An 18877-nucleotide genomic window follows, 5' to 3' on the forward strand; every position below is an offset into this window, starting at 1 on the left:
GTCTGCATCTGTGTTGGAGTTGCTTTTTAATATTTTTTTAAAAACCTTTTTTAAAAAAAAACAATATGTTTTTAAACCTTTTTAAAGATGTCTTTAAAGCTTTAAAAATGTTTTTAAAGTTGTTTTGTTTTAATGTATTTTAAGGTCTATTTTTATGATGTTTTAAAGTGTTTTTAGCACTTTTGTTTGCCGTCCTGGGCTCCTGCTGGGAGAAAGGGTGGGATGTTAATCAAACAATAAATAAATAAATAAATAAATAAAATAAGTGAAAAGAACAAGCACTGCACACTCTGCTCAGAAAACAACATGTAATAATGAGAAAAGTAGACCAACACAATCTAGGGAAAGGCCCTGAGATCACCTTTACATGCACATAGAAGGCTGTTTCAAGCTAAGATCAAAGATCCCTTCTACCATGCATATAAGATGATCTCAGGTGAGACATACCAAAGTTGATCCATGTAGGGAGGGTAATCCAATTTGTAGAGGAATAGGGTGCTTACTGAACTAGCAGGATATGCTGCAACACCTGTCTCCCAAAGGCAGCCTCAGCAGAGATGTAAGTGTTGATCTATAATGCTTGATAAATGTATTTGGTGATGTCCATGTGGCAGCCCTGCACACTTCCAGCAGGGATGCATTAAGTGAAAAAAAACAACACTGAGGTGGCCGCAGACCTGGAGTGCACCAGAATTTTCGACTGAGATGTAAGATTCAGAGAACAATAAGCCAAGTCTATACATGCCTTAATCCATCTCAACAAAATGGAAGTAGACACCTTCTTTCCCAATGAAAAGGGGTAGAACAATACAAGGAGGCCACCTGTGCAATGGATGGACTTGGTCCTAGAGATATACCCTTTCAAGGCCCTTCTTACATTTAGAGAATTCCATGCCTTCTCAGTAGGGTGAACCGGAGAACGGCAGAACGAAGGAAAATAAGTTCCTCCTGACAGTGGAATGAAGATAGAATTTTAGGTTGGAAAGATGGGACCATCCGGAGCACCACTCTGACCTTGTGAAAAGTACAAAAGGATCTGTCCACAGAAAGTGCATTAAGCTCAGATACCCTCCTGGCTGAGGTGATAGCGACCAGGAACAAAATTGTGAACAAGAGCAGGCGGAGTAGAAACTGAATTTAGAGGTTTGAACAGAGGCCACTGTAATACTGTCAAAACCTTATGCAAATCCCAGGTAGGTATCCTATGCTGTGTAGGGGTGCAGACAATGTGGCTCCCTTCAGGAACTGCTTGAGAAAGGGGTGAATTCCCAGTGACTTCAGACATCTAGAAAGGATGGTGAATAGGGCTGACACCTGATGCTAAAGGGTGCTGGGTCTGAATCCCAAGGATATGGCATCATGAAGAAATGACAAGACTCCATCTTCAATGGTGCTATCTTTTTATTAGCACACTATGAAGAAAACACCTTCCACCCCATAGATATGAAGGGTGAATGAACAATGAGAAGCCATTATGTTATTGATAACTGCAGATGAGAAACCTGCCTTTAAGCAGTGTCTTTCTCTCAAGAGCCACACATGAAGATCTAGCCACGCTGGATCTGAGTGAAGAAGACGACCCTGGGAGAGAAGGTCCCTTCTGTGAGGCAATCTCCATGGGTGATCCACTTGCAGATAGAGGATTTCCAAAAGCCAGGGCCTCCAGGGCCAAAGTGAAGCTGCCAGTAGAATTCTCGCCTTCTCACCACTGATCTTCTAGAGCACCCTGGATAGCAGGGGGATTGGTGGAAAGGCATACAGGAGTCCCCTGGGCCAAGGGTAGGTGGCAGCATCTACTGCTTCCAGTGAAGAATCCACATACCTGGAGAGTGTTCTGATGTGAAGCAAACAGATCCATGCAGGCCCTGTCAAAGATGTATATGAAGTTTCCATTCCCCTGGTTGAACTTGTGCATGACTGAGCTAGTCTGCCTGAAAATTGTGCTCCTCTTTCAGGTGTTCCGCTGTAAGTGAAACTAGATGTGCTTCAGCCCAGTTAAGAAGCTTGGAGACCTCCACTTGCCCCCTTGCTGATTCACATGGACCTTGGCAATCACATTATCCATCCTCACCAGGATGCTCAAAGGTATTTGAAATGGACAAAGGACTGAAGTGCTAGGTGAATCACTCGAAGTTCCAGAAGGCTGATGTTGTGTTGAAAGGGCAGCAATGCCCACTGCAGGGGGTGTGTGATGTTGTGCCAATGGTGTTATTTGGATACTCAAAACCATGAGGCCTAAAGCCTGCTGCCAGTGTCATAAGATTTGCTGAAGTACATAGTAGAAATGAACAAATTGCCATCTGAATTTTGAGAATTCGCTCTAGGGACAAGCCTTGCTCCATGTCCAACAGTGCTCCTAGGTGATAAATTTGATGAAAAGAGAAAAGGTGACTTATCCTGGTTGATTAGGAACCCATGGTCCTTGATGCAAGCTAACGTAACATGGATGTCCTCCCAAACTTTTGTGAGAGGTGGAGATCAAATCAACAGGTCGAGATAGTGATAAATATGAATCCTTTGGAGTCTGAGGTAAGCCACCAGGGTGACCATGATTTTCATGATGGAATTGGTTCTATAGCTGATTTGAAGTAGATGGTGAATTGCTTCCTGCACCCTGGTCCTCTGGACAGGGTTGGAGCATAGAGGAATGGTAGGAACTTGTGATGAGGGTTTGATGTGAATTCCAGATGAAAGCCAAGAGTCAGGTTCTGCAACAACCAACAGTCTGACAAGAACTCCTGCCAGGTGTCCACAAAAAGCTGCAGATGGCCCCCAACTGGAGGGAGGGCAGTGTCAGAACTGACGTTTGGCTCCTCGTGATTGAGTGCTGGTGTTGGAGAACTGCTGCTGGCCTCTACGGTCTACTACTACAGAAGGGGTGGAAGGACCAAAAATCTCACCCCCTACCTAAGGCCCTGGAGCCTCAAAAAGGATTGGCCCAATGAATGGGGTGAACGGGTTTCTGAAAGGACCACCTGTCCTTTTTCCTCTTAGAAGGGAGTACCTTCTTTTTGTCCTTAGATTCAATTAGGACCTTTTCCAATGCCGAAGAGCTTGCCACCTACATAGGGCTCTGAGGCCAAATTGTTGCAGGCAGTGGTATCAGCATCCCACAATATTTCTAATGAAGACTCCTGGTGTAGGAGCCTGGGCTCCATCCATACCTGCGTTCACCATGAAGGCTACTGCTCTGGAGATCTTAAGTATGGATTGACAAAAACAAGTTGGGTTGACAAAAACAAGTAGATCATTCAATAAATCCTCCAGTCCTAGCAAACGCTGAAGAGGATGCTGCAGCCCACAGGGATAGTTCCCTTGCATCATGAGCTTGATGCAGTCCCAGATCCATTTGCAATCTGAAAGGTCCATGAGGTGTGCAGATGAGTCCTTAGGGTTCAGTGAAGGATTCGCTAGTCCAGCAATAGACGTATCTGTGAGGTGAATTATTAATTGATTAATTAAGCTTTGGTCCAGGACATAATATTTATTTGCTATGGACACAGACTTCTTGCACTGCAAGGGGCTAGTGAATTCTGACTGAATAAGCTTAGGCAGAGGAGAAGGAAGCTTCACAACTCTGAATCTGGGCTGAGGATCCAGACAGACGGCAGCCACCCTGGAGGTAGAAGGGGCTGGAGGGGATCATCCTTAGAAGCCAGGTCTAATGACTTTCATGGTTTTACACAATAAGGTAAAAAAATGGACACATTGAAAGAGGTGAGTAGATGCCTTTTCCCTGAACTCTGTAACACCACTCCTCATCCAAAATAAGTCAGACTCTGGGTCCTCCATGCCAACTGTAAATTCCTTGGCTGGGGATGTGACTCTCAGACCCTTTGCGCGTGTCCTGTAAATGCCATGTGGATTTGGGGAGACATGAACCAGAGACTTTGTAGGACCCAACCGCTGAGCAGCAGAGGTTGCTGGTTGGGCTGAATAGGATGGCACTGAGGTGGAAGCTGCTGCCTGCTGAGAGGCCGGTGCAGTCTGAGCCACAGCCAGGAGATGCACAGGCAGGGGGGTCTGAGGTAAAGCTTGAGATATCTCAGTCAGGTCCTTAGGGAGGACAGCCAAAATAGTGTCTCCCAACTGCTGGAGCATATGATCCAATAATTGCAGCTGTCCAGTCATTGCCAGAGGAATTTCGGGGATTTCAGGATGGCCCCTGAGTGACACTGTGCCTCATAGGAGGAGGTCTATGCAAGTAGAGGCATGGGGGGCATGGAAGGAGCATGAGGGCTGAGTTCTGATGGGGTTCTGAAATCCCTGAAATTTCTCTGGTGATGATTGGGCAGAGAAAATTGATCTAAGATCAGCCCAAGGGCATCTGTCTTCCCCATCAGGCAACTTGTCTGGGCTGTACACAGGCTGCTGGGTACTGCCACCGAGATTCCCATCCTCAAATAAGGTGTGCAACATAGCCCAGTGCTTGACTGTGTTCTTGAACACAGACCCTTGGTAGTAAGGGGTGCCAAAGTGGGGGCTGTCAGGCCTCCAGCACTGCCCATAGCCTTCTTGCCCACTGTTTCACTTAATGCTAAATCCCTTTCTACTCTGGTGGTGGTGGTGCGTTGGCTGCAGCTTCTACCTGCAGTGATCCACAGAAGTCCAAGTGAGAGCCTCAGAGGTGGGGGATGGTAGCGGCTGCTGCAGAGGCGTCTTTTTTTTTGGTGGGAACAGCAGTTTTTTATTTGGCTTTTCCTATGGCCTTACAGCGAAACTCTGCACTCAACAGGCCTAGTGGGTCTTATGGGGGATTCAAAAGATCTCTCCTTACCTCTGCAAGTAAAAGCGTTCTCTCCCCCCCCCCTTTTATGGAGAAGCAGAGAAACAGTAACGGGAAGGCAGTGGAGGAGCGGAGACCAGGACAAGAATTAAAACTGAGTAAAACACATGATGCTGAGTTACGTCTGAAGGGCGAGGCAGAGGTGGTAAAAACAGGCGATGCTGAGTTAAATGGGTGAAGGAGAGGTGGGAAGGCAACCCAGGGCCAAGGCACACTGAGTAGATGTAGCAAAGGCCAAACTCAGGGGCTGAAGATGCGGCAGAAGGGCAATCCGGGGGAAAATGCCTTCATTTTTTTTTTAACACTAAGAAACAGAGGAAAGACAAGGGCAGGAACACAGCAAGAGATGCAAGAGAACACACAGAAATACAGGCTTAAGTCCTAGTAAGGAGCAGAGAGCACTGAAGCAACCACATTGGTGAAGGCAGAATAAAGAACTGACCTCTGTACTTGAGGGGGAGCTAGAACAGCTGGCAAAATCAAACAGCCTGTTATTCTGCCTTCAACCACAAGGTGGAGCTCGTCCCACCTGAAATCATCCTACATGCACTGGAGAATCTTCACTCCCCCAGCCTACCCCACATCCGGCCTCCATGTGCTTTATAACTTCAGGCTCTTTTCTCCTTGCCCACTTCCAATTCAGGAAGTGAAATCAGGCTGCAGAGGAAAGTGCATGAAGCTAGGTAGCATGAGGAGATAAGGCAATGGAGACTTCAACTCCACTCACTCAAGTACCGTCCTAGTGTTAAGAATAGAACCCCCCTCCTGCTTTACATAGGGGTGACCCACACTGCATCCAGTTTGGCCCAAGACTTTAGTTTATGGAGGGAGGGTATGTATTAATTCTATTTCCATAAAATGCACCATATGTTGTACTACACTATGGGATTTGAGAGTGGTGGTACAGTTTGGCACTTGATACTTCCAGGCAGGAGAAGCCTAACAAGGGAAGCCCTAGCACTGAGATGCATATTTACAGCACAGATTCATTGCCCTGCTGATGATGATGCCCAGCTACCACAGCCCTATTTGCAATTGTAACTAAGAGGATGTATAGTTGCTATCTAAAAGGAATTCTATTGCTTGGGAGAAGCCACTGAAAACCATCTATCCTCTTCTGTCATTCATCCTTATATAAAAGATGGTAATGCATTTTTAAAGTAATAGTTGTGTGTCCAAATGAATGCCCAGTCCTAGTTCTTGGACACCCAATGGACACAGTCGGACACATAAAATTTAATCAATGAACCAAAAACATAAATTCAGATTGCATGCTACTGAAACACTGACTAGAGGTATGAAATTTTAGTGAAATTGAATGGAAATAGTAGAACATAGGGGCACATTACATAATAATTCTTAGGGTTATTACAAACCACCAGTCTTTCTGAAAAACTTCTTAACAAAAATCTCTCTCCCTGTACACTGTGATGCCTGGCTCTCTGTATCTTCATTCTTTTTCTATAAGAATTCTGCTACAGCAGGGTGTGGATCATAAGCAGCAGTTTTAAATAGTAATTTGTTTTTTAATTCATGTATTTACTGGTGGGTGAGCAGGCTAGTAAGAATTTTGCTAGCCCAGTAACTTGTGTAAATCCATTTGCAAGGCTGTATTCACCCCGTTTTGTTTCTAGTTTGAACCACTTTCGCCTCAATCCAAATGTCAGGGCTTGTTCATGATAAAGAAGCTTCCATGTGCCAGCCATTTGAATGAAAAAAATGGGACACAGGTAACAATTACTTTAAAAATGCCATGATGGAATTATAAAGAGGTTGGCTGACTGTACGTAGAGGCTGACATGCATAGGCTGAATTGCTCAATTTATTTATTTATAAAAGTATTTGTATTCTGCCCTCTCGCAAAACATCAGGGTGGCATACAACAACATAAAAACCTTTACAAGCAATATATATCAATTATATCACATCCTTATTTGACCTGCCAGGTGGTACTACTAAATCCAAACTCCCATGCAGCAAGAGCGAAATAGAATGAATTTTGCCCTTTGATACAACATTAATATGTGGGAGTTAATGATGTGCATGCAAGGCTCATACCTGATCAGTGGCCTTTTCTTGGGAAATTAGAAACACAACTGAATGAGTGATGATTGTATTGATGCCAAAGAACAGATTGATGCAGACATAAACTATAAAGGCCATTCCCGTTTCCTTGAAGATTCCAGCCAGCAAATACATCCATGAAAATGTTGCATATCTGCAGAGCATCAACAAGAATAACAAGTACAATAAAGCAAAAGACTATCAAAACTAGCCAAGTACTTCATTCGCTGACTGTCTGTGAACTGATTTCCCTGTCTGGTCAAGAAGAGGCTTTTCATTCATCTTTTTTGGCAAGGACAAAACAAAAGAAACAACAAAACTGATGTTGACCTTGAGCTTTCTTGAAATATCTAACACGGGCAAACAGATGAGGAAAGAATCTTCTTGTTTCTGGGATGACCTGGGTTGCAGTGATTACTAAATTAATTTTAATTAACAAGCAGCTAAATGAGGTCAGTCTGACTATTCGTAATTTATATCCTTATCTATTTATGCCTGCCTTTCTACTCAACAGGTCAAAGAGGTCTGCAAGGCAGCACAGAATCATAATATCCCAAACTGAAAAAGGATTTTCTTTTAAAAAGAAAGCAAAATTATAATGGCACACTGTTGTAACTTTCTTTCTTACTCTTGATTGTATCCAATGGGTGTTGCTCAGCTGATGGTAAGGCTTCCTTTAGCAGAATGGAGAGGAAAGCCATTTTTGGTGATTTCCCCCTTCAGCTCCCCTACATCTGCTCCACAGGGTTCACCAATCCCCTGGAGCAAATTGGGAGGAAGTTCAGAAAAACAGGATGCTAGTCCAAAAAGACCCTTGGTCTTTCCCACCAGGAGTCATCTTATGTCATTCAGCAACTTTGTGAAACCAAGGAATACCATAATTTCAATGGGGCAGGAGGACATTCACAGGATGGTTAGGCCACAAAGGCAGAGAGCTCTGCTCAGGGCTGGAGCTGGGGAGGGGAGTTGAATTCAGGTTGAATGAAACTGAACAAAATCCTTACCCGAAAAGGAGAAGAAGTAGAAATACCGCCAATAGGTTATTGTTGTTGAAGAAAGCTGGTATCTGAAAAGCTGAAATTACTCCAACTGAGAGTGTAACAGGTACCAGAAAGTACACCTGTGAAATAATTTTAAGTTTATCATAACACTAAGCCCATTTATTATAGCAATACATGCAGATCACACATGGAATGGAATTGGCTTCTATTGCTTGAAAAATAAATAGCACAATAAAAATACCTTCAGCCTTGAAGAAGAAAAATTAAACTAAAACTTATCTGAGAACATCATAATATTGGTTGGGATTGGGAAGCTGCGTCATTTGTCAGACATGTCAAAGGCACTCTCCAGTTTTTATGTGACATTTATGCTAACACATTATATGTAGCGCTCTAGCTGGATATGATAGTGGTGTATCAGCAGTGTTTTTAAAAATGAAACTACCCATATTGAGGGTAGAGGTCTATTTTTTTCAGTTACAGGTGTGTGAGAGTAAGGAGTGCAGAGTTTACATTTTAAAAGGAAGACTTTCCTCTTCTCCCAGGCATCTTAGCATGTGTTTTTAAATTGCTTTTTAAAGATGTGTTTTTAAATTTGTATATTTGTTTTTAATGTTTTTAATTGTTGTAAACCACTCAGAGAGCTTCAGCTATGGGGCGGTATACAAATACAATAAATAAATAAATAAACTTTAATCAGTACCCTAAAGCAGAGAGTTGTGGAGTTGAGTTATGTTTCAGAAAAAAATTCCCAGAGCCAAGTCTCTTATCTGGATTTCCACTGATATTCGAAGCCACACTCTGGAATTAGCTTTGAATTCTGGAGATACAGTGTCACCAACACAGCGTATTTAGGTGACAGTTTTGGCAGTTTTGGTGATCCCAGAAGGCTCCAGGGAACACATTAGTGTATCACATTAGCTCTGGGCTTGAAGGTTCATGTACATGTGCAGTGAATAGTGAAAACAGTGTTCGAGCTTGGGCCTCTGCAAACCACATGTGAACACTAGTATATCCATGCTGATTATTGAAGGGCCAACCAACAGACTTAGAAAGGGTAGCATGGTCCGTGTGTGTGGAACCCCTGTCTCCACAACTTAGCACCTCACATCCTACTCCCTATGCCATCAGCTGTTGAGGGGAGACTACTGGGTGCAAAGAGGTAAAAAAAGAATGAGTGTGGTGTAGTGGTTAGAGTGCTGCACTAGGCCCAAGGAGACCAGGGTGCAAATCCACACTCAGCCAATCACTGCCTCTCATTTTCTCTCAGTCGTGAGGATAAAATGGAGAGAGGGGGAGAACATGCACTTGAGTTCTTTGGAGGAAAGCTGGGATACCATTATAATAAATATAAATAATCTCCCACCCACCAGATGAAGACCCAAGTGCTGTAATTCCTCTCAGTCCTTTTGAAATATTATTTCTGTATCGCATTGTATAAATCTCAGATTTTAAAAAAATATTACTGCTTATTTTTTTCTTTTTGGGGGAAATGAAATCACTTGAGCACCAATCTGGCTTCTTACTAGCAGCATCCACAAGCCTTTTCAGTCTTTCCCTTGGTTGGGAATGAGAATTGTTTGCCAGCAGGAATTCACTGAAAAGTGACAAGTTGCAGAGTTGCACTGCGTTAGTTTCAGTCTGCTAAATATTGATTTCAGTTAGATCACTGGGATGCTTTTGACTGGATGATTTATAAATACGCCATTTCACAACAAGCATCCTAAGCATGATGGACGCAGGCCTGTAAAACTGAGGTTTGAGCCAGAAGAGTATGTTTGGCAAGGTCTTCAGATCTAACCAGCTCGATGTGGTTTGTATGATTTATGCAGATGCAGAGGCTAATTTGGAAGTGGCTTGTGACAGCCCGCTTACGAAAACAACATAGTTCTATTTAATAATTTGGCATAAAATGGTTGTGTTGTAAGGACAGAATGAAGCCACAGCCCACATAAATGTTCTCATGCCCCCCTTCTCTCCCCCTCCCCAATGTGTTAGGGTAGGCACCCATGACCCTACATGCTGGGCAACTAGGTATCTCTGGGATTTCCTGGAGTTTTATTAGAGCTCTTTTATGAATCATGCAGCCCTTCAGCACTAGCATGCACTATTAGAAATAGCTTCTCTTGCAAGCTGTGCAAAACGGACTGAGAGGAACCAGCATAATAAATCCTGGTGGGGGAATAGAAAGTATGTAAAAAAAAAACTTTTCAGCATGCCATTGACAAGTAGATCCTTTAGTTGTCAAAAGCTGGGGCTAGAAAACGATTTGACACCTCCTAGTTATTGGGAGGGGGTGGAGTAATTTAGCAGGTAGGAGTAGGAATTAGGCCAGCATATAATGGATTTATTATTACTATTATTTACTTTGGACACGTTTTCACGGAACCATGGATAAGTTGTATTATAATCTGGGTAAATATCCCATGATTTACTTCTAATAATGCACCCCTCACTTTTGTAACTTTTATAACATTTTACAGCATATTCCAACACGTCTGTTGGAAATTGGTTCCATCAATTCTGTCCTGGTTATATTTTCATTCTGCTGCATCCCAAAATATTTTTTGTTCCTGAAGAGGCTAATGCAATGTTTTGTGAATCTGTGAAATGTTTCTAATTCTTAATACAAATATTTATGTTCTGACGTCTAGTAACTATGGAAAAAATAACCCAAGCCCACGAAAAGAGGGACAGCTTTCAAAATATTTGTTTAAAAATGATTTAGTAATTACAAAAGAAAACTGTTCCTTGGGAAAATATGGTTCAGCGTATTTTTGCGAAACTTTTCTGCCTAGCTATGATGGCGTTTAGAAGGCAAGGTCACAGGCAATAGCCCTTACATAAGCAGTCATTACTCACAGTTCATAACAAAATACATACCACTGGATGACTTTTAGACCTGCCTTTTTGCCTTTGCCTCTTTGCAATTTAACCTAAAGGCATTTTTTTCTGCCTAGAAGTTGAAAATAAATTGAAGTCCTGACCTTAACAGCACACTGATCTTTTATAAATGTACTGAGCTTTATGCATATAGTGCAGCCAAACGACTTCCGGGAAGGGTGACTTAGCCTGTGCCTGCTTTTGAGACGGGCTCCTGCCTCAAAAGAAGCTTATTCAGATATATCAGTCAGTTTTTTCTTTTTTTTTTGACTGATTAAACTTCTCCCGGGTAGGGAGAAACGAAGAGATTAACCTCAAAGCCTATTTTTGTTGGGACGACCAGATCTCATTAATTTATGGGACGAGGTCCAGCCGACGAAGGTGGGACGGATTTTCAACAGCAAGCTCTATCTGTTAAAGCGAAAGTTCATCTTATCTTCTAAGAGAGAACGCACTAACAGGCAAGCACCCTTCTTTCTATATTTTTCTTTTACTTGACTTAAATTGTTGCTGTTTAAAAGAGATTTGCCAGATTGATCGGTTTTTGACATCTCACTGGGGAGCCGTAACTTCTCTCTGCTACGCACTAATTAATAGCTTATCTCTGTTTTTGTTGCAAAAAGCTGTCCTGGATTTGCATTCTAAAGATACACACAGAAGAGGGATTTCTATTCCAGATTTTTATTTTGAAAAATATTATACTGTTTTGAGACTACTCTCTTTTTGGTCTATTTTATTTTGACGAATCTGTTTCTTGACGATTGCCATTAATTGCTTCGATCCTGGGAACTGCATTTTGTTTACTTAACTATTGGAGAGATAAGGCTGTCTGCTCTGTTTATACTGTGATGTCACCAAGTTTGGAGTATTAACCCAATTGTTGCTGAAATAAGAAGTGGTTTTCCTATATTTTTCTTTTAAAATGGCAATTAAGAAAGTGGCTGAGAATCTGGAAATAACTATGTTTCAGAGAATAATGAATGAGATTGAGATAACGAAAATTGAATTGAGTAAAATGAAGCAGGAGATTAAAGATATAAGGGTCCCTGTGAGAGAGGCGACCCTGGAAGGGGTCCCTGTGAGAGAGGAGACCCCGGAGATTGGAATAGGGGTCCCTGTGAGAGAGGAGACCCTGGAGACTGGAATAGGGGTCCCTGTGAGAGAGGAGATCCCGGAGATTGGAACAAACGTGGAACAGGAACAAGATTTGGAGTCTATGGACTTTAGAAATAAAATCTATTGTTTGGAACTTAATGTTATCTCTGAAGAAATTAATGAAGATTCTAGAGATAAAGTTATCAATGGCATGGATTATCTTCTGGACTGGAATGATGTGATGGAGCCCAATATAGAGAAAATCTATGGAATTAACTGCAGCCATGTGACAATGGAAAAACTTTTAAGAGATGACCCAGTGTATTTTGAAAAAAAGAACAGAGATATGATTTTACAGCAGTATTTCAGCAACTTATTCAGAATGGATGGCAAGAAAATATTTGGGATAGAGGTAATTCCCATCAGACTCTTATTATATGACTATGGCTTTGACAGCAAGATTATTATGGAATACTGATAATGGAAGATTGGATATTGAAATTACTGGACTTAACAAGACTACTGAAGATGGAAGATGGAAAATGGAACTAATAGAGATAATAGAACAATGGCTACTGAAATTACTGAACCTAACAGATTCTGATGTGATGGATTAATTGAAATGTTTATTTTGACTATGGTTATGACAATAAGATTATCATAATTAGTAATGAGATGGATTAATCGATATGCTTATCTGGAAAAAAAAATTGATAGATATATTTCTTAAAGAATTGAAACCTCTCTTTGACTTTTTGTGGAAAGAATAAAGTAATGTTTATGAGATTTGATGATTAAGTAAGATAACTACTGGAGGAAAGTGATTTTATGATATGACTTAAGAGACAGGATTGCTATATATTATAGACTTATAACTGATTTGATCTTTGACAAATGGGAAGTCAATATTTTACTCTTTATTTTTTATTTTATTTTTTTTTTTCTTCTTTTCTTTTTTTCTTTTTGTTTAACTATTTTTGATTTTGTTTTTTGTCTTTGAATGTTTTATGATTTTGTCTTGTATGTTTTATGAAAATCTGAATAAAAATTATTGAAAAAAAAAAACATATAGTGCAGCCAAACAAAGAGAGAGACTCCATTTCTTAGCATATATGATACTGTAATAAGTCTAGTTCTAAGTATCTTTAAATGTCCTTGGGGGTGAGAATCATCATAATCATTATACCGATTCAGATGTTCCACATACAGTGAAGGAAAGAAGAGTAGAAACACACTGATTTGCCCTGCCATTGCAGATTTCCCGTTGTCTCACGAGTTGGAAGATAACTTTTGGAGGGCTGTGGCTTAGTGGTAGAACATCTATTTTGCATGCAGAAGGTCCCAGGTTTAACCCCTGGCATCTCTAGAAAGGACTGGGAGAGAATCCTATCTGAAACCCTGGACAGCCGCTGCCAGTCAGTTTAGACAACACTGAGCTCAATGGACCAATTGGTCTGACTCAGTATAAGGCCGCTTCCTATGTTCCTATGTTTTGCTGTAGAGAGTCTGCTCTTCTTGTGTAGGCTCCCTGCATGATTTAGAAACTGGAAAGTGAGAGTTCTAATACTGCAGGCTCCTTGCTGCAAAAGCTATCCCTCCAGTTCGTGGAGGGCAAAAGGGGGTGCTGGGGCTAGCACGCTAGTCTTCGGACTTTCCTCCCCCCGCCTCCCCAGTGCTGATTTAAGTATGAAGCACAACATCGGCATGTTGCATTTCCATACAGCTCTTCATCATACATCATTTTGCAAACTATATGTAAGGAGTAAGCTACTTACAAGGTCGTAAATGAAGTTGGTCACCCAATAGCTGGTCACACCCATGCCTGAAATATGCTGCAGCTGTTTTGCCTTGGTTTGATGTTCCTTCACCACATAAAGCACAAAGCTGGCTGTTGTAATGGAGTAGCCAATCAGGATGGACATAGAGACTATGATATCCAGTAAACTACTGAGCCTGAGGGGAGGAAAGGTAAACAAAAGCATTGTCCAGTTAAATACACAGACAAGTCCAGCTCCAGGTCTGAAGGGCCCTCTTCTGTCCAGTGACCTCACCTGGCTCCGGCAGCTGTGCTATAGCCAGTGCTGGATGGCTGCATCTAGCCACCCCGTTAATTTTCTACAGTGCCTCCAAACTATTACTATAGAATTGGGGGGTTGGTTTGGATGATGTCTGTGGGTACCCTCTAAGGCTGTAATTCTGTGTCTGTAGAGATGGAGTTTGTAGTAATGGAATCTAGTGAACTGGTCAAGCCAGTTTCTTTGTTAAGTTGATGACCTGTTAAGTACCCAATTGAACACGTCTAAAGATTTGCTCAAGAGGAGATGTGGTGTCTTAGGACCCGGGCCGGTGCTATCATTAGGTCAGCTAGGCAACCGCCTAGGCACAGACCTCAGAGGGGCACAGTACTGACCTTTGAGGGGCACAGTTTTATACGGATTAGTTTTTTTAACCCTTGGAAAAAATGCAACTAAAATAAATTTAGCAGTTTCAAGTTTTGTGCTTTTCATTTTTTCTACAAGACATCTGTTTTTGAAAATTGAAGTTAGCAATTTGGGGGGGGGTGCAAGTAGTTAGCCTTGCCTAGGGCGCAAAATAGCCTGCTTAGGACCAACTATCATCCCTAGGGGGCATCGTGGGAAATTAAAGGGGTGAGTGGATCTAGCATCATTGTGCTATGCAGCATGCGCCCACCCAAAAAATATTTAAGGGGGTCCCAGGAGAGGCTCCACAGCAGCGGCTGCTAGGATGCTGGACCTCTAGGAGCTGCCCAAGATTCCAGATGCTGATGTTGGTCCTGTATGTACAGTATCAGAGATATTAGTCATAGGGTTTGCATGGGGTTGCATTCATAGAGTTTTGACCCAGAGATCATTTTCTGCTGGGTATCAGGATTGACCACACAGGAGCCTTGTGAACAGAAAGATACATAGGTTGCCAGCAGGAGTAACCTTAGCACAAGATACTTGAGAGTTGAGAGGTTCCAGTTCTAGCTGATCATCAGTTCTGGGCCAGCTGATGCTGTAGTGCTTGCTGATTAAATGTTTCCTTCCCCGTTTCTATGGCCTAATTCTCACTGAGGTGGTAAGCCTATACCATTTCATATTTCAGGTGGGGGAATCACATGATGCAGTGTTCCTGCATTTTAAAAAACCCCTCTACATAGGAAACAGAATAAAAGACAAGGATTCTAGTGTAGTTTTCGCCTAACATCCTAGTCTCCTATGTGCAGGGATTTATTATTTATTTTGAATCAGGGAACTTTAAATCATGTGAGCTTCTATATGCGGTCTGAAGTGGTAGAGCCGAGGGGGGAAAATTACCATCTCAGTGAGAGCTAGGCCTATGAGTCCACTGTAAATCATCCTGTGTTTTAGGTGATGTGTTATAGGGATTATAACTGACACAGAAAAACCCTCCTAAATCGGTCCCAGATGCAACCTGGCCATCTTACCAATATCAGCTCCAGGGGAAATCAATTATTTTGCATGCCTTTGACTTCTTAGCCTGTGTTATGCACGGACACATAAGGAGGAAATGTATGCAGGGCTGCTATTAGCCCTAGAGCAGAGGTTCTTAACCTGTGGTCCATGGACCTGTAGAGGGTGCGTGGATGGCCTTCAGGGGATCCGTGCACCAGGTGCAAAAAATCAATTTCCAATGCAATAAAATAAACTGCATTCAAAATTCTGTGTCTATATGTGTTGAGCCCAGGGGTGTTGAGCCCAGCCTCCCTCCTGAGGATCAAGGAGGGGGAAGGCATGAGTTGCAGGCACCTCAGCCGTCAGCGGGCATGGATTGATTGAAACTTTATTTTTACCCCGCCCTTTTTCCAAACTGGAACTCAGTGCCGCTTACAAATAAAACTACATGATCCAGCTGTTGTTGAGTCTAGCCCAGACCTTGAGAAAGAGAGCGAACTAGCCACCCCGCCAGTTCCCACGGATGGCCCTGCCCCTCAATGGGACAGCGCTCAGCCATCAAGCACCCCCATGGAGCCGTTAGGGGAGGATTCCGAAAGAGCAGTAACTCCTCCTGTGCCAAGCAGTATTCTACAGACACCCAACGCTTCCCAGCCCTCTGCTTCCCCGCCTGCAGAAGAGAACCCTGTTTTGTCAGATGAGCCCGTGGAGACTCGCCCCCCTTCACCTCGCTCACGACGTAGGGAGAAGTGGACAGGGCAGAGGGCATGTGTGCGAAGGAGTGAGAGGTTACGCTCCAAGACCTCTCCTATTTAAGACTGCCGCACTGTGAGTCAACTTTCATCACACGTTGCAGAGCATGTCTAGAGGGTAGTTAGGGACTTGCAGTGAGTTAGCATAGGGTCTTTTCTATGAGGCGCTCAGCCTTTGATGTATCCGTTACGTTAATAAAGCAAGAGTTCCTTGCAACCTCGTCTCCGACTCGTGGTTCCTGCTCTGAACCGGACAATATGTTTATGTGCATTTTTCTGGGGAGGTTGTCCATAGCTTTCATCAGTTTCTCACAGGTGTCCACAATCCACAAAAGGTTAAGAACCACTGCCCTAGACTCTATTAGGGCCTAGACTCTGGCCTAGAGAGTTCTGCCTGCTATTCTAAATTAAATACAAACAGGGTTCCAGGCTAAACTATACAAGATGGCCGGTCCTATGATTCCTCAGCAGCAGGGCTGTGGAGTCGTAGTCGCGGAGCTGGAAGCAATTTTGGGTGGAGTCGGAGTCGGTAAAAATGTACCGACTCCGACTTCAAAATAAATTTTGACTGACAAATTTTTTAAAATATAAATTCAAAATGTCAAAGAAGCTTCCCATGAAGTCAGCTGTAGTTGAGCATTTCACCATAACTCAAGATGGAAAACATTTTGTGTGTCAGTGTATGACACAGGACCCAGATGAAGACAAATGCTGTGATGCCAAGATCAGCGCATAGTCAGGCAGCGAATGAGAGCTTCCAATTTAAAAAGACATTTACAGCCTTTTCCAGGGCTGTGGAGTTGGAAGCAATTTTGGGTGGAGTCGGAGTCAGAATCGGAGTCGGACAGTAGAGAAATAGAGGAGTCGGAGTCGAAGGTTTGGCATACCGACTCCACAGCCCTGCTCAGCAGACCATGAAGACTAAACTCAGGAGCATGCATGTGGGGGTGCATTTGCTTACTCAAAATTTCTAGCACAGCTATGTTTTTGAAAGGGGAAATAGCAGGAAAGAAAAAAGGTTAAACAGCCCTACCGTTGGTTTTCCTCTATTCTTGACAGCAGCCCCCAGTGGCTGCTTTTTATACATAAAACATTAGATTACGTTAGATTAGATTTAATATTTATATCCTGCTTTTCTGTTACAGAAATACTCAAAGCAGCTCACAATGTAGAACAAAAATACAATATAAAACAATATTAAATACAGAATTCAATGTAAAATATAAAATGCAATATAAGATATTAAAACTAGATATTGAAATAACAAGAACAATTCTATTCCAAATGCTATTCCTCTTGATATCTTCAGTGGAACAGAGGATCTAAGACTCCATTCCAGATCCCCCATAAGACCTCCCCAAAATGCTGTCTTCTCCCCAGCGTCCCAAAGGCAGCCATACAGGGCCCTAGCCCTGCACATTGGTGGTCTCCCTTGGGCAGCTCTGGACATTCCCTGGGCATCGTGTTAATGTGTTGTATCTAACAAAGTTGTCCCGTTTGCATAAGGAACCCCCAGAACAGATTGGGGGAGTGTGTGTGGGGGAAAGTTACATTGCACAAGCAGAAGTCCTTGTGTGAACGGGAGAGAAGAATTTTGTGGTCATTCAGGCTCCTAAACGTCAAAGTAAATGTCATGTATAGGATCTGAACAAGGGCAAACTTTTTATAGTGGAATTTCTTAGCAAAAATGTTTTGGAACCACTGCAGGAGAAATCACTGAGGGAAGGAGAAAGAGATATTGAATATTGGACTCAAGACTATGTGGAAGGACTGGGACATGTCTTACTTGTCTGATGGGTATATTGCTCTCAAGCTATCACTGCCCACCTCATGTCACAAACTTCCAACTATCTCATTGTGTTTTTATGGTCAAACTGACCCAGGATGCCCTGCAAGGTTTTCAGCTCTAGGGACCTGCTTATGCTCACCTACTGCAATGTATTAGCAGTTCACTATTCTCTATGCCAGTGACTGACTCATTTCCATTCCCGGTTGACTGGCATACAATCTGATCCAGACTGTGTGGTCTTTAGGTTGGGAAGGGCCGCAGCTCAGTGTTAGAGCATCTGCTTTGTATGCAGAAGGTCCCTGGCATCTCCAGGTAGGGCTGGGGGAGACCCCTGCCTGAAATCCTGGAGAGACACCGCCAGTCAGTGTAGACAAAACTGAGCTAGGTGGGCCAGTGATCTGACTCAGTTAAAGGCAGCTTCCTCTGTTGTTCCTATGATCTAAAATAGACAAGAGTCAGTCAACAACTGGTACTTATCTTACACAGCAGGGTTATTTTCAACCCAAGGGTCATATTCCTTCTTGGCTAATCCTTCAGGGGCCATATTCTAGTAGTGGGCATACCCAAGACACACACTCTGCCCCCCCCAAAAAAATATTAGGCGTAGCTTTCCCCCCAAACCTGATTGTAATGGCAGAAGGGAAAGGCAAGGAGCAGCAGGGGGAGGCCCCAGGTCTGGTGTTCCCCTCCCCTGATTTACAGTTTAAATTCCACAGAAATAAATGATAAATCAATATCTTACATGGCTTGTTCTTGACTCTCCCCACCAGGATAAGGATGAGCAACAACAGAAATGCCTATACAAAGGGGAAAAAAACACTTTTAAGGTTTCCTTTAATTAACTGGTGAATGCAGGTACTAGTTGAAGAGCAAGAAAGTTAACAGCAGGCCATTTATTATCTGGGTACCACAGTATTTCATCTTGGACAAGTCAGACAATTAGGCATTTTTATAGTATTTCCTATAATCATTTACCCAATGAATGGCCTGGTAATCCTATATCACAGGTAAAGTTGAAGGTCCACCGGGTGCAATGACTGATGAGAGGCCTAACTTGAGTCCTTCCAAATCTATATAAAGCAGGGGTG

At 42.7% G+C, this 18877-nt stretch overlaps 1 protein-coding gene across 2 annotated transcripts in view; it reads right to left on the reverse strand.

The window, feature by feature from the left end:
- ABCA12 (ATP binding cassette subfamily A member 12) overlaps positions 1 to 18877 on the reverse strand; it is a 176381-nt gene that overhangs the window by 24486 nt on the left and 133018 nt on the right. For both annotated transcript variants that reach the window (XM_061607702.1, XM_061607703.1), the window contains 4 exons: positions 18532 to 18586; positions 13605 to 13782; positions 7855 to 7970; positions 6845 to 7004 (listed from right to left, as the gene is read on the reverse strand). In XM_061607702.1, coding sequence (XP_061463686.1) covers positions 6845 to 7004; positions 7855 to 7970; positions 13605 to 13782; positions 18532 to 18586 — 509 coding nt within the window. The remainder of the gene's footprint in view (positions 1 to 6844; positions 7005 to 7854; positions 7971 to 13604; positions 13783 to 18531; positions 18587 to 18877) is intronic.

This window comes from Rhineura floridana, chromosome 2 (genome assembly GCF_030035675.1).
Source record: "Rhineura floridana isolate rRhiFlo1 chromosome 2, rRhiFlo1.hap2, whole genome shotgun sequence".
NCBI lineage: Eukaryota > Metazoa > Chordata > Lepidosauria > Squamata > Rhineuridae > Rhineura > Rhineura floridana.